Source organism: Chrysemys picta, chromosome 1, assembly GCF_011386835.1.
Source record: "Chrysemys picta bellii isolate R12L10 chromosome 1, ASM1138683v2, whole genome shotgun sequence".
NCBI classification, from domain to species: domain Eukaryota; kingdom Metazoa; phylum Chordata; order Testudines; family Emydidae; genus Chrysemys; species Chrysemys picta.
This window is the reverse complement of record NC_088791.1, coordinates 68,643,958-68,671,525: the sequence shown is the minus strand read 5'-3', so window position 1 is coordinate 68,671,525 and position 27,568 is coordinate 68,643,958. Positions and strand designations below refer to the sequence as shown.

The 27,568-nt window shown below is 38.8% G+C and overlaps 1 protein-coding gene across 1 annotated transcript in view; it reads right to left on the bottom strand.

Moving 5' to 3' along the window:
- TRHDE (thyrotropin releasing hormone degrading enzyme) overlaps positions 1-27,568 on the bottom strand; it is a 310,867-nt gene that overhangs the window by 104,811 nt on the left and 178,488 nt on the right. Inside the window, exon 7 of the mRNA XM_005305099.5 lies at positions 15,050-15,115. Coding sequence (XP_005305156.2) covers positions 15,050-15,115 — 66 coding nt within the window. The remainder of the gene's footprint in view (positions 1-15,049; positions 15,116-27,568) is intronic.

Sequence of the window (27,568 nt, the reverse complement as noted above, 5' to 3'; positions counted from 1 at the left end):
TCCAACAGCATCCAAAGCTAATCAGGTTGCATTGTAAATTAAAAGACTAAAACAGGTATACAAAAAAGTCAGAGTAGATAAATAAACAACAAATATACACAGGAGCGGTGCCAGGGTTTTTGCCGCCCTAGGCGGCAGCGCTCCTCCTCTGAGCATTCGGTGGCAGGGGTCCTTCCGCTCCACGTCTTCGGGGCACTTCGGCGGCGGGTGCCGGAGCAAGTGAAGGACCTGCCGCCGAAATTCCGCCGAAGACCCGGAGCGGAAGGACTCTCCCTTGCCGCCGAATTTCCCCCGAGGACGGCAAAATGCCGCCTCTCAAATCCTGCCACCCTAGACGACCGCCTAGGGTCGCCTAGTGGAAGCGCTGGCCCTGAATATACATGCACATTTTAAGTGGTGCTAGACAATACAGTATCCATGAATTCTTCTGTTATTTGTTTACAGGGTTTGTATGTAATACAATAAGGCAGTGAAACAGTTTGAGAATTTACTCAACAGAGCCAAATAATTTTGTTTAACAGTCTATGACCAGACATCACATTTGGCTTGAATTTTATATTCAGAAAGAGTGGAAAGAGAGGCAAATGCTTTTATCCTCTTCCTCTGGCTTTTGCCTCACAATATGCAGGTTGATTGGTTTGGACAGACCTCTCCATTTCCAGTTCAATATTTATTATTTTGATTAAACATTTTATTGGGTGAAGAAAAGCAAAAAGGAAAAGGAAAGAGACTACAAAGGTAAGTACAGTATAAAACTATATTAATCACCTGATACAATACTATTTTACATTTTTTTTCATTGCTTTAGAGCTAAATTGAGGCTTTGATTACAGCTCTGAGCAAGGGCTGGTATATAAGCAGTATGACTCCAGAAGCAGCCGTGAGAGGCCCTGCACCTCAGAGATATACCTTTGAGTGATCATTTCCTTCCTGCTTGCCCCTGACTCTGGTGAGGGGAGAGAGGAAAAATGCTGGCTTATACCAACAGTAATTACAACCCCTACCTTCCAGCTAAACTGCACTGGCTAAGGAGTAGTGAGATATAGGCCAAGGCTCTGTCCTCTCCCCCACCCACCTGCTCTGTGGAGAGATCAAACAGGCACCCAGTATCTGCTTACTCCTGCATACCCACACCCAAGGTCTTGGTCGCTCACGAGGGGGTATAAGGTATTCATTATTCTCTGGTGTGGGTATATAAGCCACAATCTGGCCCTTATACTGTAAGAAAAAGATCCAAATCAGAAAGCAAAGAGAAACAAGTAATAGAAAAAGAGAAACAAATCACAGAAAACAAGGGACAGATGACAGCCAAAATATGGCAGCCCAGATCTAAGCTGCACTCAGCACAGTTCAGAAGGGGAGGTGCTAAAGAGGCGATAAGCTACTTTCTCACACAGACACATTCCTGTGACTATCCTGCTGCCACCAGGCTGGTCCCTGACACAAAGTTGAGTAGTCTATCACCTAAAAAACATGTCCCAACACCTTGGGATTGTTGGGGGTATAGGGATACCTTAACCACGCCCACAACTCTCAGACACACCCCCAGTGCCAGGTGGTAGGAGAGAGTTACACAGAAGCCTTTGGGCCAGCCTTATACCCATGAGGTTTCCTCTACACAGTGGAAATCCACTCCTAGTCAGTTTAGATGGTTTTAATCCTGATTTTCACCATGGGAGCTGTGCAAAGAAGACTCGAGATGGCCAAAGACCTTGCCCAACATGCCATACAATGAAATACCAAACAAAAGCAAAAAACTGACACTGATTTTTTTTTTTTTTTGCAGAGCTTTACCTCTAACTCTCTTCTGAAATTAGTCTGTCCTCAACATCGTCCCATTATAACTTTTTAATATGCAGCTACTCCTTGCAGGCCTGAAGGATTATAATAATGAAATATAATATATCTGTGTTACTAAAAACTAAACATAATCGATCATTGCTTGTAGTATGTAAGTTTTTGTTTCAGCTGGGTCTGTTCGGAAAAAGAATATTATTGTAATCATTCAAATATCCAAAAGAAACCAAAGATCAATCATATTAAAGGAACAAGCTGAAACAATTACCACACAAGCAGGTAAGATCTTGCAAAACAAGAAGTAAACCGTAATTCTAATGTTTTGTCAAATAATAGATTCAGTCTCTAAAGAAAATTGTAAGGCTTAAATGGTTTGGAAACTATGTTATCACCTTAATATTGAAGCAAGTGGCTTGAATATTAGAAGATGAAGAAAGCACAGTAAAAAGTGCTAAAAGATTTTGACAGATATTTGTAGTAACAGCATTATTGATTAAATTTACAGGCCATTTATTGTGTTAGTTTTTAAAAAAGCAGGTTACTAGTATTAAAGAAGGGATATAGGGAAAGCGGTGGATGTGATATATCTTGACTTTAGCAAAGCTTTTGATATGGTCTCCCACAGTATTCTTTCCAGCAAGTTAAAAATGTATGGATTGGATGACTGGACTATAAGGTGGATAGAAAGCTGGCTAGATTGTTGGGCTCAACGGATACTGATCAATGGCTCCATGTCTAGTTGGCAGCCGGTATCAAGTGGAGTGCCATAGGGGTCGGTCCTCAGGCCAGTTTTGTTCAACATCTTTATTAATGATCTGGATGATGGATTAATTGCATTTTCAGCAAGTTCGCAGATGACACTAAGCTGGGGGGAGAGGTAGATATGCCGGAGGGTAGGGATAGGGTCCAGAGTGACCCAGAAAAATTGGAGGATTGGGCCAAAAGAAATCTGATGAGGTTCAACAAGGACAAGTGCAGAGTCCTGCACTTAGGACAGAAGAATCCCATGCACTGCTACAGACTGAGGACCGACTAGCTAAGTGGCAGTTCTGCAGAAAGGGACTTGGGGATTACAGTGGACAAGAAGCTGGATATGAGTCAGCAATGTGCCCTTGTTGCCAAGAAGGACAACGGCATATTGGGCTGTATTAGTAGGAGCATTGCTGGCAGATCGAGGGAAGTGATTATTCCCCTCTATTTGGCACAGGTGAGGCCACACCTAGAGTATTGTGTCCAGTTTTGGTCCCTCCACTACAGAAGGGATGTGGACAAATTGGAGAGAGTCCAGCAGAGGGCAACAAAAATTATTAGGGGGCTGGGGCACATTACTTACGAGGAGAGGCTGAGGGAACTGGGGTTATTTAGTCTGCAGAAGAGAAGAGTGAGGGGGGATTTGATAGCAGTCTTCAACTACCTGAAGGGGGATTCCAAAGAGGATGGAGCTAGGCTGTTCTCAGTGGTGGCAGATGACAGAACAAGAAGCAATGGTCTCAAATTGCAGTAGGGGTGGTCTAGGTTGGATATTAGGACACACTATTTCAGTAGGAGGGTGGTGAAGCACTTGAATGGGTTACCTAGAGAGGTGGTGGAATCTCCATCCTTAGAGGTTTTTAAGGCCCGGATTGACAAAACTCTGTCTGGGATGATTTAGTTGGCATTGGCCCTGCTTTGAGAAGGGGACTGGACTGGACCTCCTGAGGTCTCTTCCAACCCTAATATTCTATGATTTTATAAGGGCTTTATCCCATCGCAATCCTAGCTTTCTCAGTATTGCTAAGGCATTGAGCCCTTTCAGTTAGGAAAAATTGAACTAATTCTATCATCCAGGAATGATAACACTTATAACTAATAAAAGATGTTGACTGATAGATACCTGGAGGTGGAAATAATATAAAAGGGGGAAAAGATCATGTGTATCTTTCTCTCAAAAGAGAGGTCGGATCTACAGTTGGGAACTGAAACAGAGATACAAGTTAAATTCTGCTCTTAGTTTTATTTGTCAAGTTGATTGACATAAATGAAGTTACTCCAGATTTACACAGATGTAACTGAGATTGCAATCTGATATACTGTCTACAAGCTGAGTAACTCCACTTTTTCCACTTGGTTTCCTAAGAACAGCTGGAAATCTACAATACAAGAGGAGTAAGAAAGGAGAATAACATACATTCAAGATGGTCATAAAATGATTTCAGAATCAGATTTCAGTACAGTAACATTAATCTGAATGCTGTCCATTTATTCGCCACCATAGTCCTGGATTCATGCTCACTCCCCCACCTCTGTCCATGTCTTTGAGTCATACTCCTGCCCCATCCTCACCCTGAGCCTTGGATTTGCTCCTGTTGCACAACTACCTGTAGACTGATTATGCAATTGTCACACCTGCTTAATCTCTGACTTTAAGTAGAAAAAGTCTCTAGAACTCTAGCTCTCAAGATTAATAAGTACCATTCTGCAGGGAGTCCAGGAATGATTAGTAAACTTCACATCTGGCCATCCAACACATTCTAATGGAATGCTGACTCTGGTGGCACACCACCTTCTTATTTTTGCCTCCTTGAGACTACTAGCATTAAAGTTGTTACCTCAGGTTATCTTGACACCACCTGACACTCAAAGTAAAAGGTCTGGACAAGGGGTCAGGCTCTGTACATGGCTTTGACTGAGTGTGACAGTTGAAAGTGACTGAGAATCAGTGATGGAGCATTGACAATGGTACTACACAAAAGCTTAAGATTTTTTAAAAGAGAGGAGGTCAAGATCAGTGAGTGCAGAAACTAGAGTATACAAGTGGGTCTGAGATATTTTTATATGTGAGAGATTGTACAAAAAAAATAAACCCTGGATGATGATGAATAAACCTGCAGAGAGGAGAGAACTGTTAGAATTAGCACCGGGGTCAGTCAAACTGCAGAGCTACCCCAACAGTGAGAGAAAACCATGGTCAGACCAGTTAGCAAAGAGAAAGACAGCACTGCAGAACCAACTCAAAGAAAGTTGGAAAATAGCATTCAGATCATCTAAACGGATCAGCCACTTCACTTTTAGTATCAGTTTTATTTGAGGCTACCTGAATATTGTTTCCAGTGAGTCTTGTTGGAAAATACCAGCCTTAGCAATATCAAATCCATAGATTACACGTTAATATTCATGAACAAATGTTACCAGAAGGAACAAAAATGGTGTTATCCTTGACACACTGTAATTTGCTGCTACATTAAAAAGCATTCAGTATTTAGTTACTGGCCTGTCACTAAGGCAAAAATAATTATCCAAATAAACAACCCATGAAATATCATCCCACAAAAATGTCCTTAAAACTTAAGCTAGCACGCCCCTGGGATACAAGCTATAGTAGAACCTCAGAGTTATGAACATCAGAGTTACGAACTGACCAGTCAACTACACACCTTATTTGGAACCGGAAGTACACAATCAGTCAGCAGCAGAGACATAAAAAAAAAAAAGCGAATACAGTACAGTACTCTGTTAAACGTAAACTACTAAAAAAAAAATAAAGGGAAAGCAGCATTTTTTTCTGCATAGTAAAGTTTTAAAGCTGTATTAAGTCAATGTTCAGTTGTAAACTTTTGAAAAAACAACCATAATGTTTTGTTCAGAGTTACAAACATTTCAGAGTTATGAACAGCCTCCATTCCCGAGCTGTTCGTAACTCTGAAGTTCTACTGTATTATTGATACTATCACAGGTGAATTCTTTGTATAGGCAAATTCTTCTGTGGGATCCTGACCCTCTGTTAGCACTGTAGAAGAGGCATGATTAAGAATAGCATTACGGTGATGACTTAATGCAATAGCACCTGCTAAAAGAAAGAAGAGCAGTGAGTCACACTTCGGGAGGAAAAGCTCATTTTAGAGTTTTTCATTTCTTTCCAAGTATGTTTCTAAAATTCGCTGAAAAAGGTGCTGAAATCTCCACCTTTTCATAGCAATGGTTGCCTGCTCTTCTACCTTGTCAATCTTTTCTGACCCTGCCTGGTAACCCCCTTTGGGGGGTGGGGGCAACCAGTGATCATGGTGATCCACCCCTCTCTGAGCAGAAAAAGCTAGGAGAGGTGAGTTGGTGATGGTGTCAAAACGGTGACAAAAGCACCATGATGCTAGTGCTGAGTGGCAGATAAATGTGTTACCAATGTATCAGACTTTTGCGTAAAAGAGTTGTAATTGACAGGTGAACCTCCAAGTATAGAAGCTAGGATAAGCACCCAACAGGTTGATTGTTTACCTGAAACATATCCAAATCTTTTTAGTTTGGATATCTCAACAGATCAGTCTCATTTGCAAGATTACTTAGTTTCAATAAGATGAGAAATACCACGAGAATAATTTCTTTCAGGATATTGCTTTATTTCTAATGTTGGCCATGGTGAAAACCAGAAAGAGCAGTTTTTCACAATTTAAATTTTCATTAACAGTGTTGCTCCAGGTTTATATTGGTGCAATTATCAGACTATGACCCTAAAATCGTAATACCCAATGACAAGAACATTTGTCCTAATAATTTAATGTATAAACCAGTTGTACAGGAGGGTTAATATCACAATTTTGACTGGGATTGAGATGGTTAATGTATAATTTTTATGCTTTTTAATGTAGTTTTCCTTAAGAAAATCCTGTTAGGGCCTGATACTTCCTTGGATTAAGCTTGTGCACTTCTATTCTTTCATTTGACACTTATTCTAAGCCTTGCTTAATTAATATTAATTAACTAATGCTTATATATCACTTTGAACATGCAAATCATATAGAAGTGCTAAGGACTATTATATCTTCTCTCTATGCCTCTCATAATTGTACAGATATAAGTGAAGTCATCTGCTCAATCAGTGCCAAATAACAGTTTCTTTGGCCAACGTTTTTAAAAATGATTAGTCATTCTGGTTGACTCAGCACTTTCTGAAAAACAGAAAGTTTCTCAGACCAGACACCCAAAACCACTAGTAATTTTTAAAAATCTTGGCCCTAATTTTTTTAATAACTAATATTTTCAAGTATAATTTTAACTGTTCTACAAAATACTGTACCTCCTCTATTAGGATATCATCTCTTTAAACCAGGTTTCTACCTCTTCCAACAGTAGCAGAACATTTTCAATAATACCCAAACAAGTTCAATTTTCCACTAGCTGTACGGAGGTTACCACAAGATCGGGCTTTAACCTGTCAGTTTTATTTATTTAATTATGTAATTAATTTATTAATTGATTTAAAGTGCCCATCAATCAGTAACTTCTTTAGTTTACTTTCAGAATCAAAGAAGAACACACAAGTGTCAAACAGAATTTAAACAAGGTTTGAAAGGCATGCTCATATCTCAGCTGCATCACACAAGTGTTCATGTCAACTGCTGTCCTGCCTTCTCTTCAGGCCAGTTCCTCAGTAGGTGTAATAGTGATAGTCAGTCGATGAAGCCAATGGAGCTAAACCAATCTACACCAGCTGGGGATCCATCCCTTTATTTTTAAAGGAAATATTTATATTTGTTTCCTATATTACAGTGATATAATGCTTGTAATTATCAGCAATCAGAAAACATCCACTGTCATCATGTCATATCTGCAATTAAATCATTATATTGAAACAACAAGCTATAACTACTAATCATAAAGCATGATACTGGAACATTACATGGAAATAAATCTTAATTCTCGCTTGAGCTAACACTACTGTATAAACCAGCATAATTATAGTATTTTTCCTTTGCCCCTTTTCTTAGTTATCCACAAATACTTCCATATATTATGGAACTACTCAGATCTGCGATGCTAACATTTCTGGAGCTATGTGAATCAATGGGAGTTTTACTATTGATTTAAATGGGAATAGAATTAAGCAAATGGTGAGTGTTTCTGAAAGATTCCCCCCCCCCCCCAGTGTCTCAAGTGCAATAGGCACTTGATGGAACATAAAAAGACAGGAGCCCTACACACCTTACCATCTAAGTTTAGGCATAATAAGAGATGGTAACAGAAAAGGGTAGGATAGGGAGAAAAAGTGTTATAATTAATACTATGGGATTCTCTGTTTTTCTATATATGCATCTTGTTAGCAAAGAAAAGGGACTGGACTTCAACCAGTGACTGGTGTATATCAGGAGTAATTCGATTCAAGTCAATATAGTTAAACCATTGTGACTCCAAGATGAGAGAAGAATCAGGCTCCTAAACTTTGCATCATACAGGATATATAATTTGTGAAGCCCTGGAATTGTGATAAATTAAATCGCATGTAAACAGGCATATTTAAACTGGACAGATTCAAACCTTGTTCCCAAGCAGGTGCCCAGTGTCATAATACTTTTACACGTGCCCTGCCTGACAGGTAATTCTGGTTAAAAAGACCAGAATGGCTATACGCAGAGGGTTCTATCTCTTACAAAAGTCTAACCTCCCCTACTAGCTAATAATATGTAAAGGAGGACCTATTCTGGAACATGACAAAGGCAATTGCAGTGTGGGGGCAAAACAATCTGCATAAGAAATCAACAGGGAACTATTAGAAGGATGGCAGAGTTATTGCTTATAAACAGTCTGATGGTGGCTGTTATGCAGTAAGACACCTGCTAGCACATTAAGCTTTGCTTTAAGGAAAAAATGTATTTGATGTATTATTCAGTAGTGATGCTAAACAACTGAACTAAGGACAAGCCCCACAGAAATAAAGTATTGTTCGAAATTGAAGTGCAATATTTTACTGAATTTGTACATTAATTTTAGCTTTTTTGTTTTAATACATTTTAAAAGGAACAAAAATATTGTTCAGTAAGTATTTTTAAAATCCACACAAAAAAAGGGAATGTCTTCCTGAGGTATTTGAATGGCCCTTGTTAATTGAGACAGTCTCAGCTGATCACAACTCTTCATTAATCAGTGTCAAGGATAACTACCAATGCAGACAATTGCTCCGCTGTTCCTTTTCTATAACATTCTTTCTACAGAAACCCCAGGAAAGAAACAATGTAACAATACTGTTCAGTATAACAATCTCAGCAGAAATCACCTGAGATAATTCACCAAGAACATAATTTCTGTGTCACTACTGTATCTAGAAAATAACATCCTGGCAGATCTTTAAAATAAGAATGAATAGATGAGAAGATCATCAACTGTGAAGCTTCAACCATGTTTATCAGCTGTTTGTGATTTCCTGTCAATCTACCTAACATTTCTTCTCGGCGCTGAAGACTGTCATACACTAAAACTTCAAATACTGTTGCAAAATTTGGCCAAAGACTCAGAATAATATCTTTTCTTTACACTGGATATTTCTATTTGTGCACAACTAATTTTGTTTGTTTGTTTGCACTAAACCATTCTTTCCACCACTATCATAGAAAACAGGATTCTACAGCAAAAAAAACCCCAAAAAACAATATTGATATATTTCCTTTCTCAGGCTTTATGCCAATAGACTCATTGCTTTGATTTACATCAACAAATTCGCTCATAGTAATTTTTTGAAAACACATTTAGTTGTGGAATTACAGTGGCTGCCATTAAAAAGTCGACATTTGTCAAAAGATACAATAGAGTTACAATTTATGTCTTATTATTGCTATGAGGAAAATGGTGGTATATCAGATGCTAATGTGTGGTAATAGTTGGTGAACTTTGACTATTTAAGATAAACAACTGAATCTTCAGGAAAATGGTATTTAACAAGAGCTCAAGTGAAGTCTTGTTTTGTTCGGTATGGATCCAGCTTCTTTTTGAATTTTCCTCATTGGTCTGCATGGAAATGAAATTGCTTGTTCTGGTTTTAAGCGTGTACTATCTAACAAGGACTTACAAGTAGCCCAATTCTGAAATCTTTGTGCTCGTAAAATCCCCATTAATTTCTTAGAAGCCAGTGGACATTCTGATTGTACAATGATTGTAGGATCAGGCATAAAATGTGTACTTTTCTATACTGTGTAGATTCCATTGTGCTGGTTCATAGGAACAGGGATGAGATTGCTACTGAGCCCACATGAGGAAAAAATATAATTTTATTTGGAAAGAAAACAAATATAACTTTACTGTATCTTAAAATAGCTAACGAGCCAGCTGATGTTAGCTGAGGATTCATATCTATAGATCTTTCTCTTAATAATTCCCATAATAAAATGGTAGGAGAAAATCATAATAAATGGGCTTCACATGCAACAAATGAAAAGCCACTGAACGCACATCAAAAGGATACATATGTACTATATGCCATATCACTGAGGCTAACATCATTGAGGAGGGAAGACTGGGACTGGTTGGGCAAGGAGATTGGAAGCGATGAGACTGAGGCAAGGAGCCAGGGAGGGAGTAGTGGGAGATTGAGATTGGAGGCCAAGGAAGGGAGGCAGACAGGGCCTGGGAACCTGTAATGGGGAAGGAAGAGAGAGATCAGAAAAGGAGCTGGGGGTGGAGGGAACTGGGATTGGCTGGGCAAGGAGACTGGAACTTGGGTGAAAAGCTGAGACTGGGACTGGAACGAAGACTGGGATGGGAAGAAACAGAACTGGGACAGGGACAGCTTGGAGAGGACAGGCGAGAAGGGGTCAAGCTTTGAGGGACTGGCAATGGCAAGAAGAGTCTGTGCTCACTAGAGCATGCTCTCCTGGGACCACACATTGAACAATGAGGATAAAACAAAATATTGAATAAATGCTCATTACGGGTGAACTGAATGACACAGGGGCCCTATGGAGAAAAAAGTAAGTGATCACATGTATTATGCAACAGTCTCTAATTATATGCAAAAGGGGACCAAGTTACGATTGCATAGAAAATCTTAATTTTGGCATTTCCTAACTTTTGAGTGCTTGACTTTGCAACCTTAGTAATGTTCTTTAACAAATATTTTGTGTTTGTAATATGTAGATACATTCTGATCCAAAGCCCACTGGAGTCAATGGAAAGACTCTCATTGACTTCAATGGCCTCTGAATAGGCCAATAATATGCTACACATTTTTATATTTTATAGGAAAAAATATTAAAACAATAGTGTTTTATACAAGTCTTTCAAGACTGTATTTTTGCTCACTTACTTAACTCTTAAGAAAAAAATACAAGTCCCTTTAAAGAAAAACTTTAGAGGTGAATTCATTTAATTAGAATAATCTCAACATCAAGAGTGACAGATAGTGAGAATATTAGAATTGGAGAGAGGTCAGAGAAGGCAGTAGGTGCTGGCACTCTTGTTGACATTATTGTTCCCACATGATCTCGGACATGCAGTGGCAGTGGGTCAGCTCCAGAAGATGTTTTTTTGTCTTGCTTTTAACGTTAACAGATGAAAGTGTAGAACACATGGATAAGGAAAGGTGAATCTACTCCTTCTAGACTCTTGAATGGAGGTTATAAACATGTCAGATAATAGTGTACAGCATAATGATTTATTTGAAATTTAGGAAGACTTTGACAGAGTTCCACATGCCAGATTGTTGCATAATTTAACAGCCACAATAATTCAGCATGGAACACAGGAATGCATAATTGTTTAAAGAGCTGTGAATAAATACAGCAGATGAAAGGAGCTTGGTACAAATGGCAACTTTTATGGTAGTGAAAAATACCCTATATTCCACATTTCCCTAGACTGCTCTTCTAAAAAGTTGGCCTATCAGTTTCAATATAGTGACCACTCAGCACCAAGTCATTACATGCCTATCCAAAGGACCGTACAAAAGATCTTCTCCCAGATATACTGTGTACAATTTAATGTACATAAGGTGATAATTTATCATAGAGCCTGAGGTTCCTACAGTAAACTAATCCAAACTGCTGATGATGCACTCAATCAGAGTGAGTGATGAACACAAATACAGCAGCAAGTGAAGTTCAAAAGGATACAGATTTGTATGATCAACGAGCTGCCAGATGACAAATGAAATGTAATGTTGAAATAATCAAACCAAGTATAAAATAAATATGAATGAACTAGCACACAAGAGCCTCATAAGGGAGCTTGAGATGCCAGTGGATGCCTCTTTGAACACAACACTAGACCTCCGAACTACTGTGTTTACTATCCACATTTAACATGAGAAGTCACTGATAACACAGAAAGGTGTTCTAGGCTTGTAGCAATAAACCTTTCCAATAAATGAAATTCAGTGATACAAAATCATACAAACAACACATCCACTCCAAGTACTCGCATACGAAACAACATTTACAGATAAAATCCCACCCAAAATCTAAACTAATATTACAAGTTACTGTCCTCGGTGGTGACTGAATGCTGAAACTAACTCAACAAATCCAACTCCACAAGCTTATGCAGTTCAGAAACATTATCAGAGAGAGTGATGCTGACCAAGCCTCTCCACTGTCTGGTAGTCATAGTGGCGAACTAATAGCCTTTCAAGACCGAGAAAAGGTATCACCACTTATTAGTGAGGGTTGCTACCATTCAGTGCCCATGCATAGCCTCAACTCACATTGATGCTAGAGCACAACAACCTTGCCGGCATGAAAGGACATTCAACATCAGGTCATTTGTGGGAAAGGAGCCAGTACATGCCTCATCTCACTGAAAAGTGACCCCTCTGAGTAATATAGGAGCGGCATTGCTTTATGGATAATTCTTATCTGATGAAAGCTCAAAAGTGGGGGTCTTTAAGAAGTGTGGGAAAAAATAAGGGACGCTCAGGACTTCCAAAGAGACAGAGAACTCCACTAGGGAAGAAAGTGGTTTTATTAAATGATGTTAGGTACTTAAATAACAGCTTTGTTTTTTCTAGTACCCCCAAGTTCACATTTACAGATTTTAATCTCAGTTATTCATCACATCCGATATAAATATGTTTGTGGGGGTTTTGTATATGGGGTGCTATAATATAAAAATATTGAGAAGTTGACAAAATTAAGTCTCTATTATAAAAATGTGTTTGAAAAATCTCACAAAATTAAAAACAGTGCCCATCTTTTGAAGCTTTACAGAATAATATATTTTCATTCTATTGTTTCTTGATTAAAATTTCATCATGGAGGTCCAACATTATAATTCAATGGCCTTTCACAAGCATATCTGAAGAAACAGGCCAGTTACTCGTGATAGGTTAAAACCAATGTATGCTGTGAAAATCAGTACTTCATACTGTAATTCCGCCTGCTCTCTATCCCCTCACAAATGGTTTGCTGGATACCAGGGTCATATAGCTCTCTATGCTATGGTAAAAAGCAACAGAGGGTCCTGTGGCACCTTTGAGACTAACAGAAGTACTGGGAGCATAAGCTTTCGTGGGTAAGAACCTCACTTCTTCAGTTGAGACTTCTGTTAGTCTCAAAGGTGCCACAGGACCCTCTGTTGCTTTTTACAGATTCAGACTAACACGGCTACCCCTCTGATACTATGCTATGGTAGTTGCTTTAGTGTGCATTCATTGTTCATATGTATCTAACAAAAAGCTCTTTTGTCTTTATCATCTTTTTTTCTAATCCATTTTAGCAAAATCAATTGCTTTTTTGATAACTAAAGGATTTTTGTTGAGGTATTATGAGAAAGAAAACACATACCTGGTGATGGTATGCAATTATGATAAGAAAAAATAAAGGGATAAGGAGAAAAGAAAGGAGCTAGCCTGGCCCTTCCCTCTCCGTACCCCCCAGTGCTTGTTACCATCATCACTGAGTAATACCTTGATTTCAATGGCAATACATTCACTGTAAATGGTTAATCAATTTGATTTATGTTGCATGGACTGTTGTGATACTAAAGCTTTTTACATTCTTCATCATTACTACATTGTTCTCCAACATGGATGCCAAGGTAACATTTTTTGACAATGCATTGCCAAAGTTTAAAACTTTAGTTCTGAAGATGTTTGAGTGGAGAAAACTTTCTGCATGGGCAGGCTTCGATGGGGAATATTTTCAATTACAAATTTTAAATGTCAAGAGTCTAGCACTTTAAATTTCTATATTAACAGGGAAAAATTTCTGGGTGAATTCCTGGCTCCTTTGGGACAATGGCAAAAGTTCCAATGACTTTAATAGGGTGAGGATTTCGCCCTTTATGTGCACAGGTTTGTGCCTGGAAACCCTTCCAGATGAAGGCCTATTGTCTGGGGTAGAAGATAAGGCCAGTGACCTGAAAAGAGCCTTCTGGCTCCCGTGACCCAGTTATCTTCCAAAGCTTGATTGATCAAAGTCCTGCAAACTTTCTAGAAAAGCGACATTTCCTCAATGAGATTCTTTTCATTGTATATCACATTAAATACATATTTATATGACATAACCAGTGTATTTATTTAACTTTTATTTTATATTTTATCTTTCAATCCATTTTGGTTAGAGGTAGAATTACTGTGTTAAAATATGACCTGATCCCATATGTAGTTTATTTAAATTTCAAAATGAAAAGCTTACTAAGAACAGATAAGATTGATTGCTCTTTCCATCTTAGCATAATTGTATTTCAGGTGAACATCAATTTACTTTAAAGGACATTTCTAAGTAGCAGACTGCATCATACATAATTCATCAATCACAGTTGCCTGTAACATGATTTACTTAAACAGATTTCTTAACAGATTTCTTATTACTTAAACAGAAATAAAGGGAGTTGATTTTTTTTATGTTTGGTTTGTTTTAAAATGGTTTATGAAATATAACGGGATTCTGAATTACTGCTGAAAAAGTTCATCCTTGGTAACCAGCACAGTGAATTTCTCTCTCTCTCTTTGAACAGAAGTGTTATTTCTTTAAACCTCTTTTAAAAGGCAGAGGGAGTTTTCAAAATATAATTAAGGCAAAGAGCACTCCATGTTCATCAAAGGTAAAAGTAAAACTCCAGGGTTTTGATGGGGCAGGGGGAAGTATTTATCTGTAAAATATGATTAGCTTCGCAGCCACATATTTTCTAGTGAGATTGACATAGTTCATTTTTATTTTATATTAAAATTTAAATGTAATTGAAGCAAAGTGGCTTTTGCCTCAGCAAGCTCTTTCAGTGATGGATAATCAAGTTCTTACATATCTGAAAATGATTTCCACTTGGTGATGTATACCAAATGAAAGTGAAACTGTGTGGCACTTGACACACTGAGAATTCTTTCATTTGCTGGAGTGATGGTTCTGATGTTATACAAACCAATGCTTCCTATCAAATTTAGTTTCAGGGACATGATGATGCCATAATCATTGAGAACTTTAAAAAGAGAAACACTGGCACAAATACTTGCTTAAAAACAAACAAAAAATAGCCAAAGGTTACAGATACACATAAAAAAGACAGAATGCTTTCTACTTACTTGTAAGCCCATCTGAAATACAGAGTGACCCATAAAATTAGCCAACATTCGAATTAAAGCTGCACCCTATGGGAGACAACAGAGAAAAGTAAGTTATTGGGCTGCTTTTTCCAAACCAGTGATATAAATTATGATGAAATATTCAATTTAATCTATTATTATCCTATTTTAAAAATGTATTTCTTTAATGATGATGTTTAAATCTACAAGAAAAGTGTTACTAAGTACTTGATCAATAGAATCTTAAAAATGTCTCAACACACACACACACACACACACCCCTACCTGCTGGTTGGAAGGAAGGAAGAAAGGAGAGGAAAGTTCATGCAACTGCCAGACAGAGGAATTTGTGATTTGGAAGGGGATTGTTACTATTAATTACCCATATGCATATAGCAAACGAGGCTGAATGCTATAAAGCACATCATTTCCGCAGCTGGAGCAGTATCTACTTACACATCTCAAGCAAAGACATACAAATGTACATTCTGCTGTCCATTATACCGTTACAATCATGTGAAGTATCATAGACTCATAGATTTTAAGGCCCGAAGGGACCATTGTGATTATCTAGTCTGACCTCCTGCACATTGTAGGCCACAGAACCTCATTCACCCCCTCCTCTAGTAGCACTGTAACCTTTGGCTGATTTAAAGACTTCAAAAGTTACAGGGAATCCATTATTTACTCTAGTTTAAGCCAGCAAGTGACCCAGGCCTCATGCTGCAAAGGAAGATGAAAACCCCCTAAGGTCTCTGCCAATCTGACCTGGAGGAAAATTCCTTCCTGATCCCAACTATGGCAACCAGTTGAACCCTGAGCATGTCAGCAAATCCCACCAGCCAGACACTTGGGAAAGAATTTTCTGTAGTAACTCAGAGCCCTCCTCATCGCTCATCATACCATCCCCTCCATAAACTTATAAAACTCAGGTTTGAAGCGAGTTAGGTTTTTTGCCCCACTGCTCCCATTGGGAGGCTGTTCCAGAACTTCACTACTCCAATGATTAGAAACCTTCATCTAATTTTAAGCCTAAACTTGTTGATGGCCAGTTTATATCCATTTGTTCTTGTGTCAACATTGGCACTTAAATAACTCCTCTCCCTCCCTGATATTTATCCTTCTGATGTATTTACAGAGAGCGATCATATCTCCCCTCAGCCTTCTTTTGATTAGGCTAAACAAGCCAAACTCCTTGAGTATCCTCTCGTAAGGTAGGTATTCCATTCCTCTGATCATCCTAGTAGCCCTTCTCTGCACCTGCTCCAATTTGAATTAATCTTTCTTAAACATAGGAGAGCATAATTGCGCACGGTATTCCAGAAAAATCCAACCAAACTCTACAAGGATTTCCAACCTCCTTTTTGCAGACCTAGAAGACTAGACCACAGTTGCTGCATATTCTTCCTCTTCCCTGATGCCTTGTTTCCAGCAGAAATACCTTTGCAGTTATCTGATGGATTTGGCTATAGTATCTCATTTTGCTGTTCAATTTCAGGAGAACCTTCAGCCTTCCAACGCTGCAACTCAAAATACTGTATATAGTGCTGATCACTGTACCACAGGGAGAATACTCTTGACTTGGAGAGAGGGCACTAGAAGATAGCTCAAAAATGATATTAGATTTCAACAAATAAGTTACAAAGGAAGGCTCAGGAAGTTGAATTAGTTCTCACTGAAAAAGAGAAAAAAATCATAGATTCATAGATGTGCAGAGTTGTGCATTTAGTCTGACCTCCTGCTTAATACAGTCCATAGAACTCGCACCCAGTAATTTCAGCATCAAGGCCACAGCTTCCACAGCTTTTAGAAAGCCTTGATTTAAAGACTTTCAAGAATCCACCACAACCAGGGTAAGTAAAAATCAATGATTTCAAAAATACAGATGGTGAGAATTAAAAAGAATGAGTTGATTAAGTAACTGAAGGGAGAAAAAGTAGAAATGAATATAAGAGATACCAGGAATTGTTTCTAAGAAGAAGTGGATGGTTGATGAATTAAAAACCAACAGTTGTATTAGGTTATATTTCTTATTAATTATTATAATTATTTGTTTTATTGTAGTGCCCAATCTCAGTTAGGAGCGTACTATGTATGGAACTATACAAACACATAGTAAGAGACAGTACCGGCCCTGGAGAGTTTACACTCTAAACAGACAAGACAAGAGGGTGGGAGGAAGGACGCATTATTATCCCCATTTTACAGATGGCAACTGATCCACCAAAAAAGTAAGTAACTCAGACAAGGTCACACAGAGAATCAGTAGGAGAGCCAGGAATGGATCCCAGATCTTCATCCAGCCCCTTAATGACAAGGCCATGCTTCCTCTTGTTACATGTCCTTCCCCCTCTGTATAGTAAGATTCCGGGATTGTCATACTCTGTATGTCACTCTGAAGCCTACTGCATCTGTAGAATCAGTGAGAAGCAATGGAAACAGCTACAGGCATGGCTGAGAGCTTTTTTTGTTCAGAATATCACCAGGTTCCATCATCACTGGGATTTCCTGTCTGTTACCATCCAATTTTTAAGTTCTCAGCAATTTTGGTTTTATGAATTACACCTGGCTGGTGTTCAGCTACAAGAAGTGATGTATCTATGCCACACCAAGAGTCCTAGACCACTGTGATACCACAGGTAACAGCCAATCTCCACTCTGACTCTAAAGCTAATGGTGGGGAAAGGAAGGATATGAGGGGGAGGGAGCAGGGGGACAATGGGAGACCCTGTTCTGGTGGGAAAGGAGGAATGAGAGGTATACTGAATGTATAATTTTCACTTCCCCTCATTCCAGCAAGCAATGAACTGGACAGTGGATCTACACAGATTTGTACCTTCTGCGAACTCCTGTAATCCAGACCTAGACCTCCCTGCAAGTCCGTAAATCAGAGACACAGATGATTGAATCCATGCTACTGGACAGGACTCTCTTTGGAACCTGCCAGCATTACCCTTTGAATGACCTGACAGACTCACAGGCACTGTGCTCCACCATAGCACTCCCAGAGCTGAGTGTGCCACTTCTGCAGCTCTGCCAACCTTTGCCCATTTGAGGAATGACATATGGAGTCTAGAGCAGTGAACTCGACTCTCTTTGCAGGGCAAAATGGCCATTTATTGATGATTTAAGTGCTTTACTCCAGGCAGTGGATGACTTGGTTCCTTGTCAAGCTGTAAAACGAATCGGTTTAACAGGTCTAGTGGGAAAAAAATCCTTTCTATTCATAAAAATGTATCTATTCTCTTGACAGTAAATAACTTGACTCAAGTTAAATCAGGAAAGAAAACACTTATCCTGTTTGAATGAATGCTTCTTCACTCAGTGCGCTTGGTAGGCACTTTCCAAATACAAGCAAAGACATACTACCTTGCCCCTGAGCGATTAAACTCTAAATAAGACAAAACTGACAGGTAGATGGATGGAGGGTAAAAAGGAAGAACAATCTTTAAGTAAGATGATCAGGTGCTATATATGTTGCTATTGCTTCTACATGGACAGTCAAACCAAATGTGTTAGCCTAAGTATCTTAACCATTCAATAGCTGAAGAAAGGGCATTATGCAAGTCCATGAGGGAACCAACAAGCCCTTGCTGATAGATTCAGCCTGAAAGTACATGGTCTACATCTTCTAACTGGCCACAGTGGCAAAGGGAAAAGTCACAAAGACACCACTTACAGTCATTAGTGGCACATCTAATCACCCCACCTCTCAAGTGATTGAGCTTTACCCAAAGATGGCATGGAAGGTCGAAACCAGGGGACTGGACTGTTACAAGATAGTCATTGGCTATATTTGAAGCTTTGTTCTTGTTACCGAGTATGCCACTTGAAGATAACAAAAAAATCTCTTAGGGGAATTGTCCAAATAGGTACTTTGAGCTAAAATGCACCAGGTGGATTAAACACATCTTTCAAAAAGGATAGAGATGGCACATTTTGCAACTTCAGGAGCAAATTCTGTAAGGAAACTTGCTGCTTGATGCCAGGAAAGACGATATTGGACAGGACCAATAGCCAGCCCAGATTGATCACCCTCATGGTACCTGTTATTATAAACATATTTTCATTCAGTTGAGTGTCTACTAGTCCTCTCTGAAAACAGCTGAGCCACACCAGGGAGCAATACTCTGTGACAGAATAGTACAAGGCAAACCAGAATTTCTTAGTATCTGCACACTGGCTCCCCGGGTAGATTCAGCAAGTTTCTTGATCATGTTGTTTCTTGTCTTTATTTTAAGGGAAGTCTTGGTAAGTGAAGGTATGGTCCAGCGTGACACCTAGATACACAGACTTGGATCATGATCCAGTCTGTGTCTATTCAGGAAGGTAAGCTGTTGGTTGGCCTTTGTGTGCTATAGATGGAAGCAGCTGGAAACTGTTTTTTGGTAGTAGGTTTAAGTGTCCATCTTGGCCAACTCTTTCGTGTCATTGCCAGGTAGTGATGGGCCACATCCTGATAATACAAGTTTTAATGGCACAATGGCTTTATATAATAGGCCAGATTCTCAGCTAGAGTAAATCACCAGAACTCCATCAACTCCACGGCAGTCAGAGCTATGCCAGCTTATACCAGCTCAGGCTTTGGGCATATATGTTACTGGACAAAAACAATTTTTTTTTTAGATGGAGTGAAGGTTGAGAACATGTATCATTAATTTAAGAGTAAAAAAAATACATGGATGTTGTATTTATTTCAAAACTAAGTATTATAAATCCAGAAAATTCAGGGTTAAGGTTACACTTAACAGAAATCAAAACATATTAAAGTAAGAAATGCATAGTTAAGACACTCAAGCAACCTTACTCTACCTTGTACTGACATCATGAAATAATCCCATGGTCTTTTAAGTGTTTGTGGTCCCAGATTATATTAAACTGATTTTTAAAATCACAATAGAGATTCATGATAACTTGTCTCTACCTAGCATCACTGCAGGACAGAGTTAAGGTTGTTAATTTAATTCCTTTAACTTCTTAAATAACCTAGATTTTAATTAATTTTAATTCATAAACAAATTAATAGATTTACTTGCAAATTTACTTGCAAATCAAAGAGTAAGCACTGGAATTTTGTGGAGAACATGCTGTTCATATGTTTTCATACAAAACAAAGCACAGAACAGAACTACTTTAGGTACAAAATGGAACTCAATTCACAACCAGCACCTCTATAATACACACTCTCACCATATTGTTTACATACACACACACATGTTATGTCTATATAGGGACTGATTCTCCATTACAACAGTTTTCTGCCAGTAAATAACTCCATGGATTTTTCTAGAGTTACAATGTGACACTGCTGTAACACATTGGAGGATCAAAGCCATTGTTAGGGTTTGTGAGTGTTTATGTGTATACATATCAGTATCATATCACACATAATCATGTTACCTTACCAACTAGTCTGTTATATCTTCTTGTGTGAATCACAAGAAAGATGGCTTTTCAGGAGAGCTCTGACTGAGAGGGTAGTGGACTTGCCAGTCAGCTGAGGAATGCCATAACCTGCATAGCAGGTAGTGGGGAGAAAGGCTTAGAGAAATAACTTGGAGAAGTGGACAAATGAAATGTGGAGCATGGCTTCCCTGGTACAGTGAAGAGGACAGTATGATGAGTGATACAGGTGCATATGGAGAAAGAATTTTGCAGAACCTGGAAGGTAAGAGCAACATGCCATATATAAAGAAATTCAGTTCCACTGTAATCTCATTCAGTATTACAAATTTATGAACCAAAAAAATAGTTCAGCAGTAAAAGTGTCCAGGATAGCAAAATGCTCCAACATACAATAGATACCACAAACTGTTGCTATATCTGACTCGTCCATAGCATTCAAAACATTTTCCAAAATGCGGTGCAATTGGGAAAGAGAGCACAAAGGACTGGCCAGGAGGCATGAAAAATTCCCTGAGTTTTTCTCCAGGGACTTTGTAAGTTTTGTTGGATTTAGCATGTGGGCTCTCTCACCCAACTGGAGAAGACAACAACTAGAATATGCTGCAGGCTATGCTAACTGCAGTTGATGTTGCAAAGACTCAAGGGGAATTTGAAGGAGACTCTGGGACTCTCACTTACTTCCCAAATTTAAGGAGCTGGCATGCCCTACCCAGGGTTCAGACACCATTCTTTAGAGACTGACAAAAGTCAATCTCCTTGGAGAAGAGCCATAGAGGAGTATATGTATGTACTCATGCATAATTATATTTTGCAATTGAACTTGAGGTAGTAACAAGTAGTTAAACTTGGGAAGAACCCCCCTGAAACGTTATTGACAATTATCAGAGGGGTAGCCGTGTTAGTTTGAATCTGTAAAAAGCAACAGAGGGTCCTGTGGCACCTTTAAGACTAACAGAAGTATTGGAGCATAAGCTTTCGTGGGTGAATGCCCACTTCATCAGATGCAATATTCACAATTGTTTTGTGGATTCTAAATTAACTGTTTTGCATGAATACGCACACAAACACATTTGTGTGTATATGCATAACACACACACACACAATTTATATATGTATAAAGGAGAGACATATTGTACAGTTTCCTAAAGTTTGAGTGTGAGGGGTGGAATTGAGTAGGGCTTGGGAAGAAAGATATATAAATTAAGATGATTTTCAGGGGGCTCGGGTTTCAAATGTTTGGGGAACACAGCAATACTCACTGTGTAGCAGTAGGTGTGTTACATGGTACACTAACAATCATGAAATACAGTAAGCACAAAATTAAAATATTACATAAATCAAATTCTAAATAAACAAACCAATCCTCTGCACAGCCTCCATATGTATAACAACAAACATAAAGAAGAAATTATTACACTGCACAATGGTGTCGCTAATCATTAATTTCAGATTCTTTAATATGTGAGGTTCAATGAAGAAAAGAGGCCTGTGAACTTCAGTGAAGAGAGAGTATCTACAGAAAGGTATGGAAAGTTTCTCACATATCTCTTTCATTACAGTTCTGTCTGTCTTTGTTCTCTCCTTTGTCCACCACTCATTTTTCTCCTTCTCTCATTTTACAAAAAATATTGAAATAAGATTTATTTAATATTGTACTGTTGTACAATACTAAGTCAGTACAAAATCAAACTTTATTAATATAGACTATTTTAAGTACATTTTTCAAGTGCAATGGGAACCCCCCCCCTAATTTTATTCCTTTTTAAATCACCACCCTTGAAATTCAACATCGGGGCCACTCTCCTTCCAACCAAAGTTCCTTTACACTCTATCACACTGACACTTATTCATCATTTCTATCACGGTAATGACCAAAGGCCTCAATCCAGATAAGGACCCTATACGTACAAACACATAGGAAGACACAGTTCTTTGTAAAAAAAAGCTCCTGATCTAATGCAAGAAGCAATGAGGGTGGGGAGAAAGGAATCAAAATATACATTTAATATACATTGTGTATATTTATATCACTATTAAAAAAATAAAATCATTGCACATTAAATACACCCCAGCACCTCTTTTCTCAAATCACCCTTAATGAACTAGCTAATTACCTGTAAGTTTCATTGAAGAAAGTTGAGCAGGGATTTGGAGGAGGAGGCGGTGGTGGTCTTAGCTATTACTTTGAGGAGGGTGATCCATGCATAAAGGTGCAGCTTGGAAGAAGGAGGAGGAGAATGGCTGGAGGAGAAGCAGACAAGAGGGTAGACAAGGCTAGTGCCATTGATGAAGTGGAGCACCATAGTAAGAGACAAAAGCAGACAGGAAAGGAAGGAAACCTGTGAAGGGCCTTGGAGGTAAGGAAAAGAAGTTTGAACTTGATGTGGTGGGAAAAGAGAGCAAAGTGGAGGGATTGAAAGACAGGCGTGATATAGTCAGAACTAAGGAACAGACCAGGAGGATGATCTTAGTTGCAGCTTTTTGAACCAACTGGAGTGTGGGAAGGAAGCCAGAGTGGTGACTATGTGAGCCTCAGGGAGGCCACAGAACAAGAGGAACTGTGGTAATCAAAATAGGAGATGATAAAGGTTTGGACTACGTTTTAGCTGAAAAAGGTCAAATCTTAGAAACATTATGCAGGACGAAGGAGCAAGATGTAGGCACAACCTGAATGTACTGGTTGAGGGAGAGAGAATAGCCAATGACCCACCGGTTACAGGTCTGACTTACAGTTTGGATGGTGGTTGCTGCCAAATTATCAAAGATGTCACTGTTGATCAACACAAATATGTGTGATTTTCTTTCCCAGGGCTCTGTTTCTAATGTAGGTCTGTATCGTAACTGGTTAATAAGAATGCATGTTGAATCAGCATATGCTATGTATAATATACATAGTCACACTGAAGCCCCTTCTGAGTTTTCACTCAGGCAAAGCTTTCATTTAAGTTAATGGTCTCTTATTCTGATGAAAGGAAACTGACTGCTGACATGACCAAACCTGTGGATGGACAGGCGGGCACAGAAAGGAGAGATTAGATTTGTTCAATGAAGCAGCTAAAGAAAGAGTAGAGCTGACACAAATGAGTTGCCTCCTCCCTCGATTGTGCTTCTGGAGGTCTTGACCTCCATGTATGCCATCACCCTCCGGAGATCAGGCAGGCCTCTGTAGCCCTGGTGCTGCAGGGATCCTTAAAGAACAGCTTGCAGTAGGAAGCTGGGGATAGAGTACTTACAACTGCCTGCCAACCAAATATCTAGCAAGCAGGAGAAGTGGTAAGTGTCTGTGCTGTGACTTGCTTGGCCTCTAAATGCCCTGGATGAGGGATACCATCTTGGAGCTGTTGACCTGGACTGCAGGCTAGTGGTCTGTCAGTGTTTCCCTGGCCACGGGCTGGAAAGAACCCTTCCCGCCACTGGGATGTCAAGGGAGCCACCATCAGCATGATATCACATCCCATAGCCCCCAAAGTCATAAACTGGGGGAGCAAGGAAGTATCGTCATGAACTCTGCTTCCAGGGGAAGGGGCAGGGATTGCTCATCAAAAATCAATGCTACACCCTCAACAAAGTGGAGCCTTACCACTCAGGTTTCAGCTAATATTATGCCTCTGCAGAGCCTAGCATGGGTTGTGAGTCTCTGACCAGACAGTGCTTGCTCAACACCAGAGTCGGGACTAGACACAGGGGGAGCTTTGTCTGAGTAAAAATTAAATAAAAATCAGTGAGAAACTGGGCCCATACCTTTTAAGAAATGGTTGAAATAACACTTTCCCATACAAACTGTTCTATATGAAAATTGCTTATAAAACTGCACATATAGTAAAAAGGATGTAACTAAACAAGTGTTTCTATAAGAGCTGATCACGTTTGTTGGTTGTTTAAACATGAACTTTTAGACAATTCTACCAAAGAGAAGCCTGAAGTGCTGGCTAGTGTTGGTGGAATTTTACATGCGCAGGGGTGCACGTAAAAGAGAGGGGCAGTGTTTGTTCTCTAAAGTTAATAGGAATGAATATAAAATTCAACTGAGTTATTATGTTGCACTGTAAGTACTGTACTGATTGAAATGAATCTAAGTGACAGTCACCCACATGGCCTCTAAAAATGAGTGTTGGGAGAATCCTCGCTCTAATCTCTGGTGAACCCCTGGTATGACGTTAGGCAAATTACCTGAAGACCTCTCCGTGCTGCTGTCATCACTCAGACAACTGAGTAAAATGTGGGATTACTTTCAAAAATCAAAAATTTCAATTGTTGCACCTAACCGGAGCTTTCTTGGGAAACAAATCTCACCACCCCGAAAATAGCTGATTTGTTTTTCCCCAAAAGAGAAAAGCTCCACAGTAGCCAGTCCAGCAGCTCTACAATTCCTACGCTTCACCCCCACTAGAAGGCTATGCTGAACCATGATATTTTTTTGCTAACCCTCTCTGCACTTGAAATTGAATCCTCCACCCATTGTAAAGATCCCTTTCCATAGTGGTTCGGAAAACAATCGGTCCTGTCTACACTCTCAGTTACAATGATGTACTGTAGAGGGCTTCTAAGAGCCTATTAAAACTTTACCACCAAATTATGAGGAAGATGAGATCATTTCCCTGTCCCTTCTGTAAACTGCTAAATCATCCCTGACAGAGGTGGATTATCCCTAGGAATCATAAAAATACTTCTGGAAAGATCTTTTTTGTTTTATTTTGGTTTTGTTCCTTTGGAATAAATCAGAATGTACCATGGTCACTAGCCCCAATCTCCACTTCAGATTTCACAAGGTGAACACTGTTTTACACTACCAATATACATACTATATATTTTTCAGCAACAAACTAATTTTTTCCCACCAAAAATACAGCTTACTATGCATTTATTTGCCACATGGGATTGCTTCCTTCCTTGATTATGCTTAAGATAAAGTTGTTTTGTTTAAATGGGAAACAAATTAATAAATTTTCCAGTCCTCCTCGTTCTCTCTCTGTGGCGGTAAAATAAAACATTCAAATGTCATCCTAGAGGCTTTCCCTTTAGGCTTTGTCAGTGAGAGCCCAGCCAATATCTCAAAGAAAGAGAGGTGTGATCTAGAATGGTTAAGAAGCTGCATTATGATTTATCTCATGAAATGCAGAGAAATCTGTCTGACAGAAAACCAAGAAATACAAGTCTGCCTCCTGAAACTTTGTTTGCTATTGAACAATTCTTCTCTGGAATGGATGCTGACATGCCAAAGATAGAATAACTCTGAAAAAATGATCAGAAGATAAACTTTCATGAATACTATCTGACAATATATTTGGAAAAAGCACGTCTATACTTCAGATTTAGGGATCATGCCCACACAGGATACCTTCTCCAGATGTTACTCTCCTCCTGTCAATATCCTGCTAAAGACACTCCACCTACCAAGTGCAACTGCACATTTAAACAGTAGTTTGTAAAAGCCTGACAGACAACTAAACATTGCACCATGCTGTGCACAAAGTACACTATACAAGTACAGCTGATTTTTTTGCACAAAATATGAAAACATAAGGCCTGGTCCCGAAGTCCTCACTCAGGCCCTGATCCATTAAAGCTCTTAAGCACATGCTTAACTGTAAGTTGTACTATTTATTTCAATATGACTGTTCACATACTTAAAAGTAAGCATGTGTTTAAGTTCCTTGCTGGATTGGGAGCCCTCAGTTACTTGGTCAAAACTCTTCTGAAGTCAATAAGAGTTTAGGATGCTCAGGGACTGGGATTGTGACATAAATGATGACTACTGGATTAGGCCCATATCTTTTAGTAAAAGATGTAACTTAATTTATCCCATTTTCATGTTAATAATACAGGTTGACAAGCAAAATCTCCTATAAAGGTCTTTAAATATTTTTAAAATATTAACCAATTTCAATTGACAGTGGATATTAATTTATAAACCAGTGTTCAATTGCTAGTTGACATGATGTTGATATTCTATGATAGCTGTGGTTAATATTTCTTATAAAAATAAGGCATACTTAAAAAAGTAGAGATTCAAAGCATATAGTGATTTTAATGAGAAAAAGTGTGCAACTGTTATTTTTAAAAAGTTTATCTAACATTGGTTTACACTTTTAATGTTAAAAACAAGCTAACGCACTTGTCAACCCTATAACACAGTTCAATTTATATTTAAAGACATATATACTCCTTCACTGTTAACTTTAAGAACTGATAGGCTGTTTATGTGATACAAACACCTTGTATGGGACATACTGTAGAAGCATAGGTGAAATACTATATGCAAAAGAGATTCCAAATTCCAAATCAGATTAATTTCCTCTCATGACTAACATGAGCATTCCTGGTAAGGATACATTTTCAAATGTATAAGGTGATAAGGTGAGCTCTGGTGAAATGTTAGTCTTAGAGGTCAGTTCTATTCCAGGATTTCAGGAATATGTCAGAGTGAACAGAATTCAGTGGGAAGCAGCCATAAATAAACATGTCCTTCAGGTGGACTTAGCAGTGTCCTTTTCTTGTGAATATCAAAATGACACACAAGCTGCTTAGTCGTCCAGACAAAATGTTGCTGGGACTCCATTTACGACAGCAGTTTTATTTAGCCTCTCCACCAAAACCTCTTATATGTTCTCATACCACTCACAAGGACAAAAGCACAGTATATTTTTTCATTAAGCACCCATATGAGGAAATCTTCAAGGGTGGGTAAACACAAGAGGTTGATGAGATTATTTACACAGATGGGCCATCGTTAGAGCTCAAGAACAGTATGGAATAAAGCAGTGATTCTTAAACTCCACTGCATCGAGAATCCCTTCTAATAATTAAACTGGCTCCATAACTCCCAGTTTCTCAAGAGATATATAGGGCAAAGAAATTCTCTGTTTAAGGGAATATCAACCTAACTAAGCTTTAGATTGTTACAACTATTTTAATTTAAAGAAGAAATGCATCCCGAGTGTTCAACATTCTAGCAGCGTGCTGTCCAGAGTCCAAGAACAAATAAACAGCATTAGCACTTGGTGCTGCTTCAGATGACTCTGGAATTTCTCCTTTTAGTGACAGGAGAACAGAAAAGGTGATATTAGCATTAGGCCTTTTCCTTCTCTAATTTCTATTAATCTAAACTCAGAA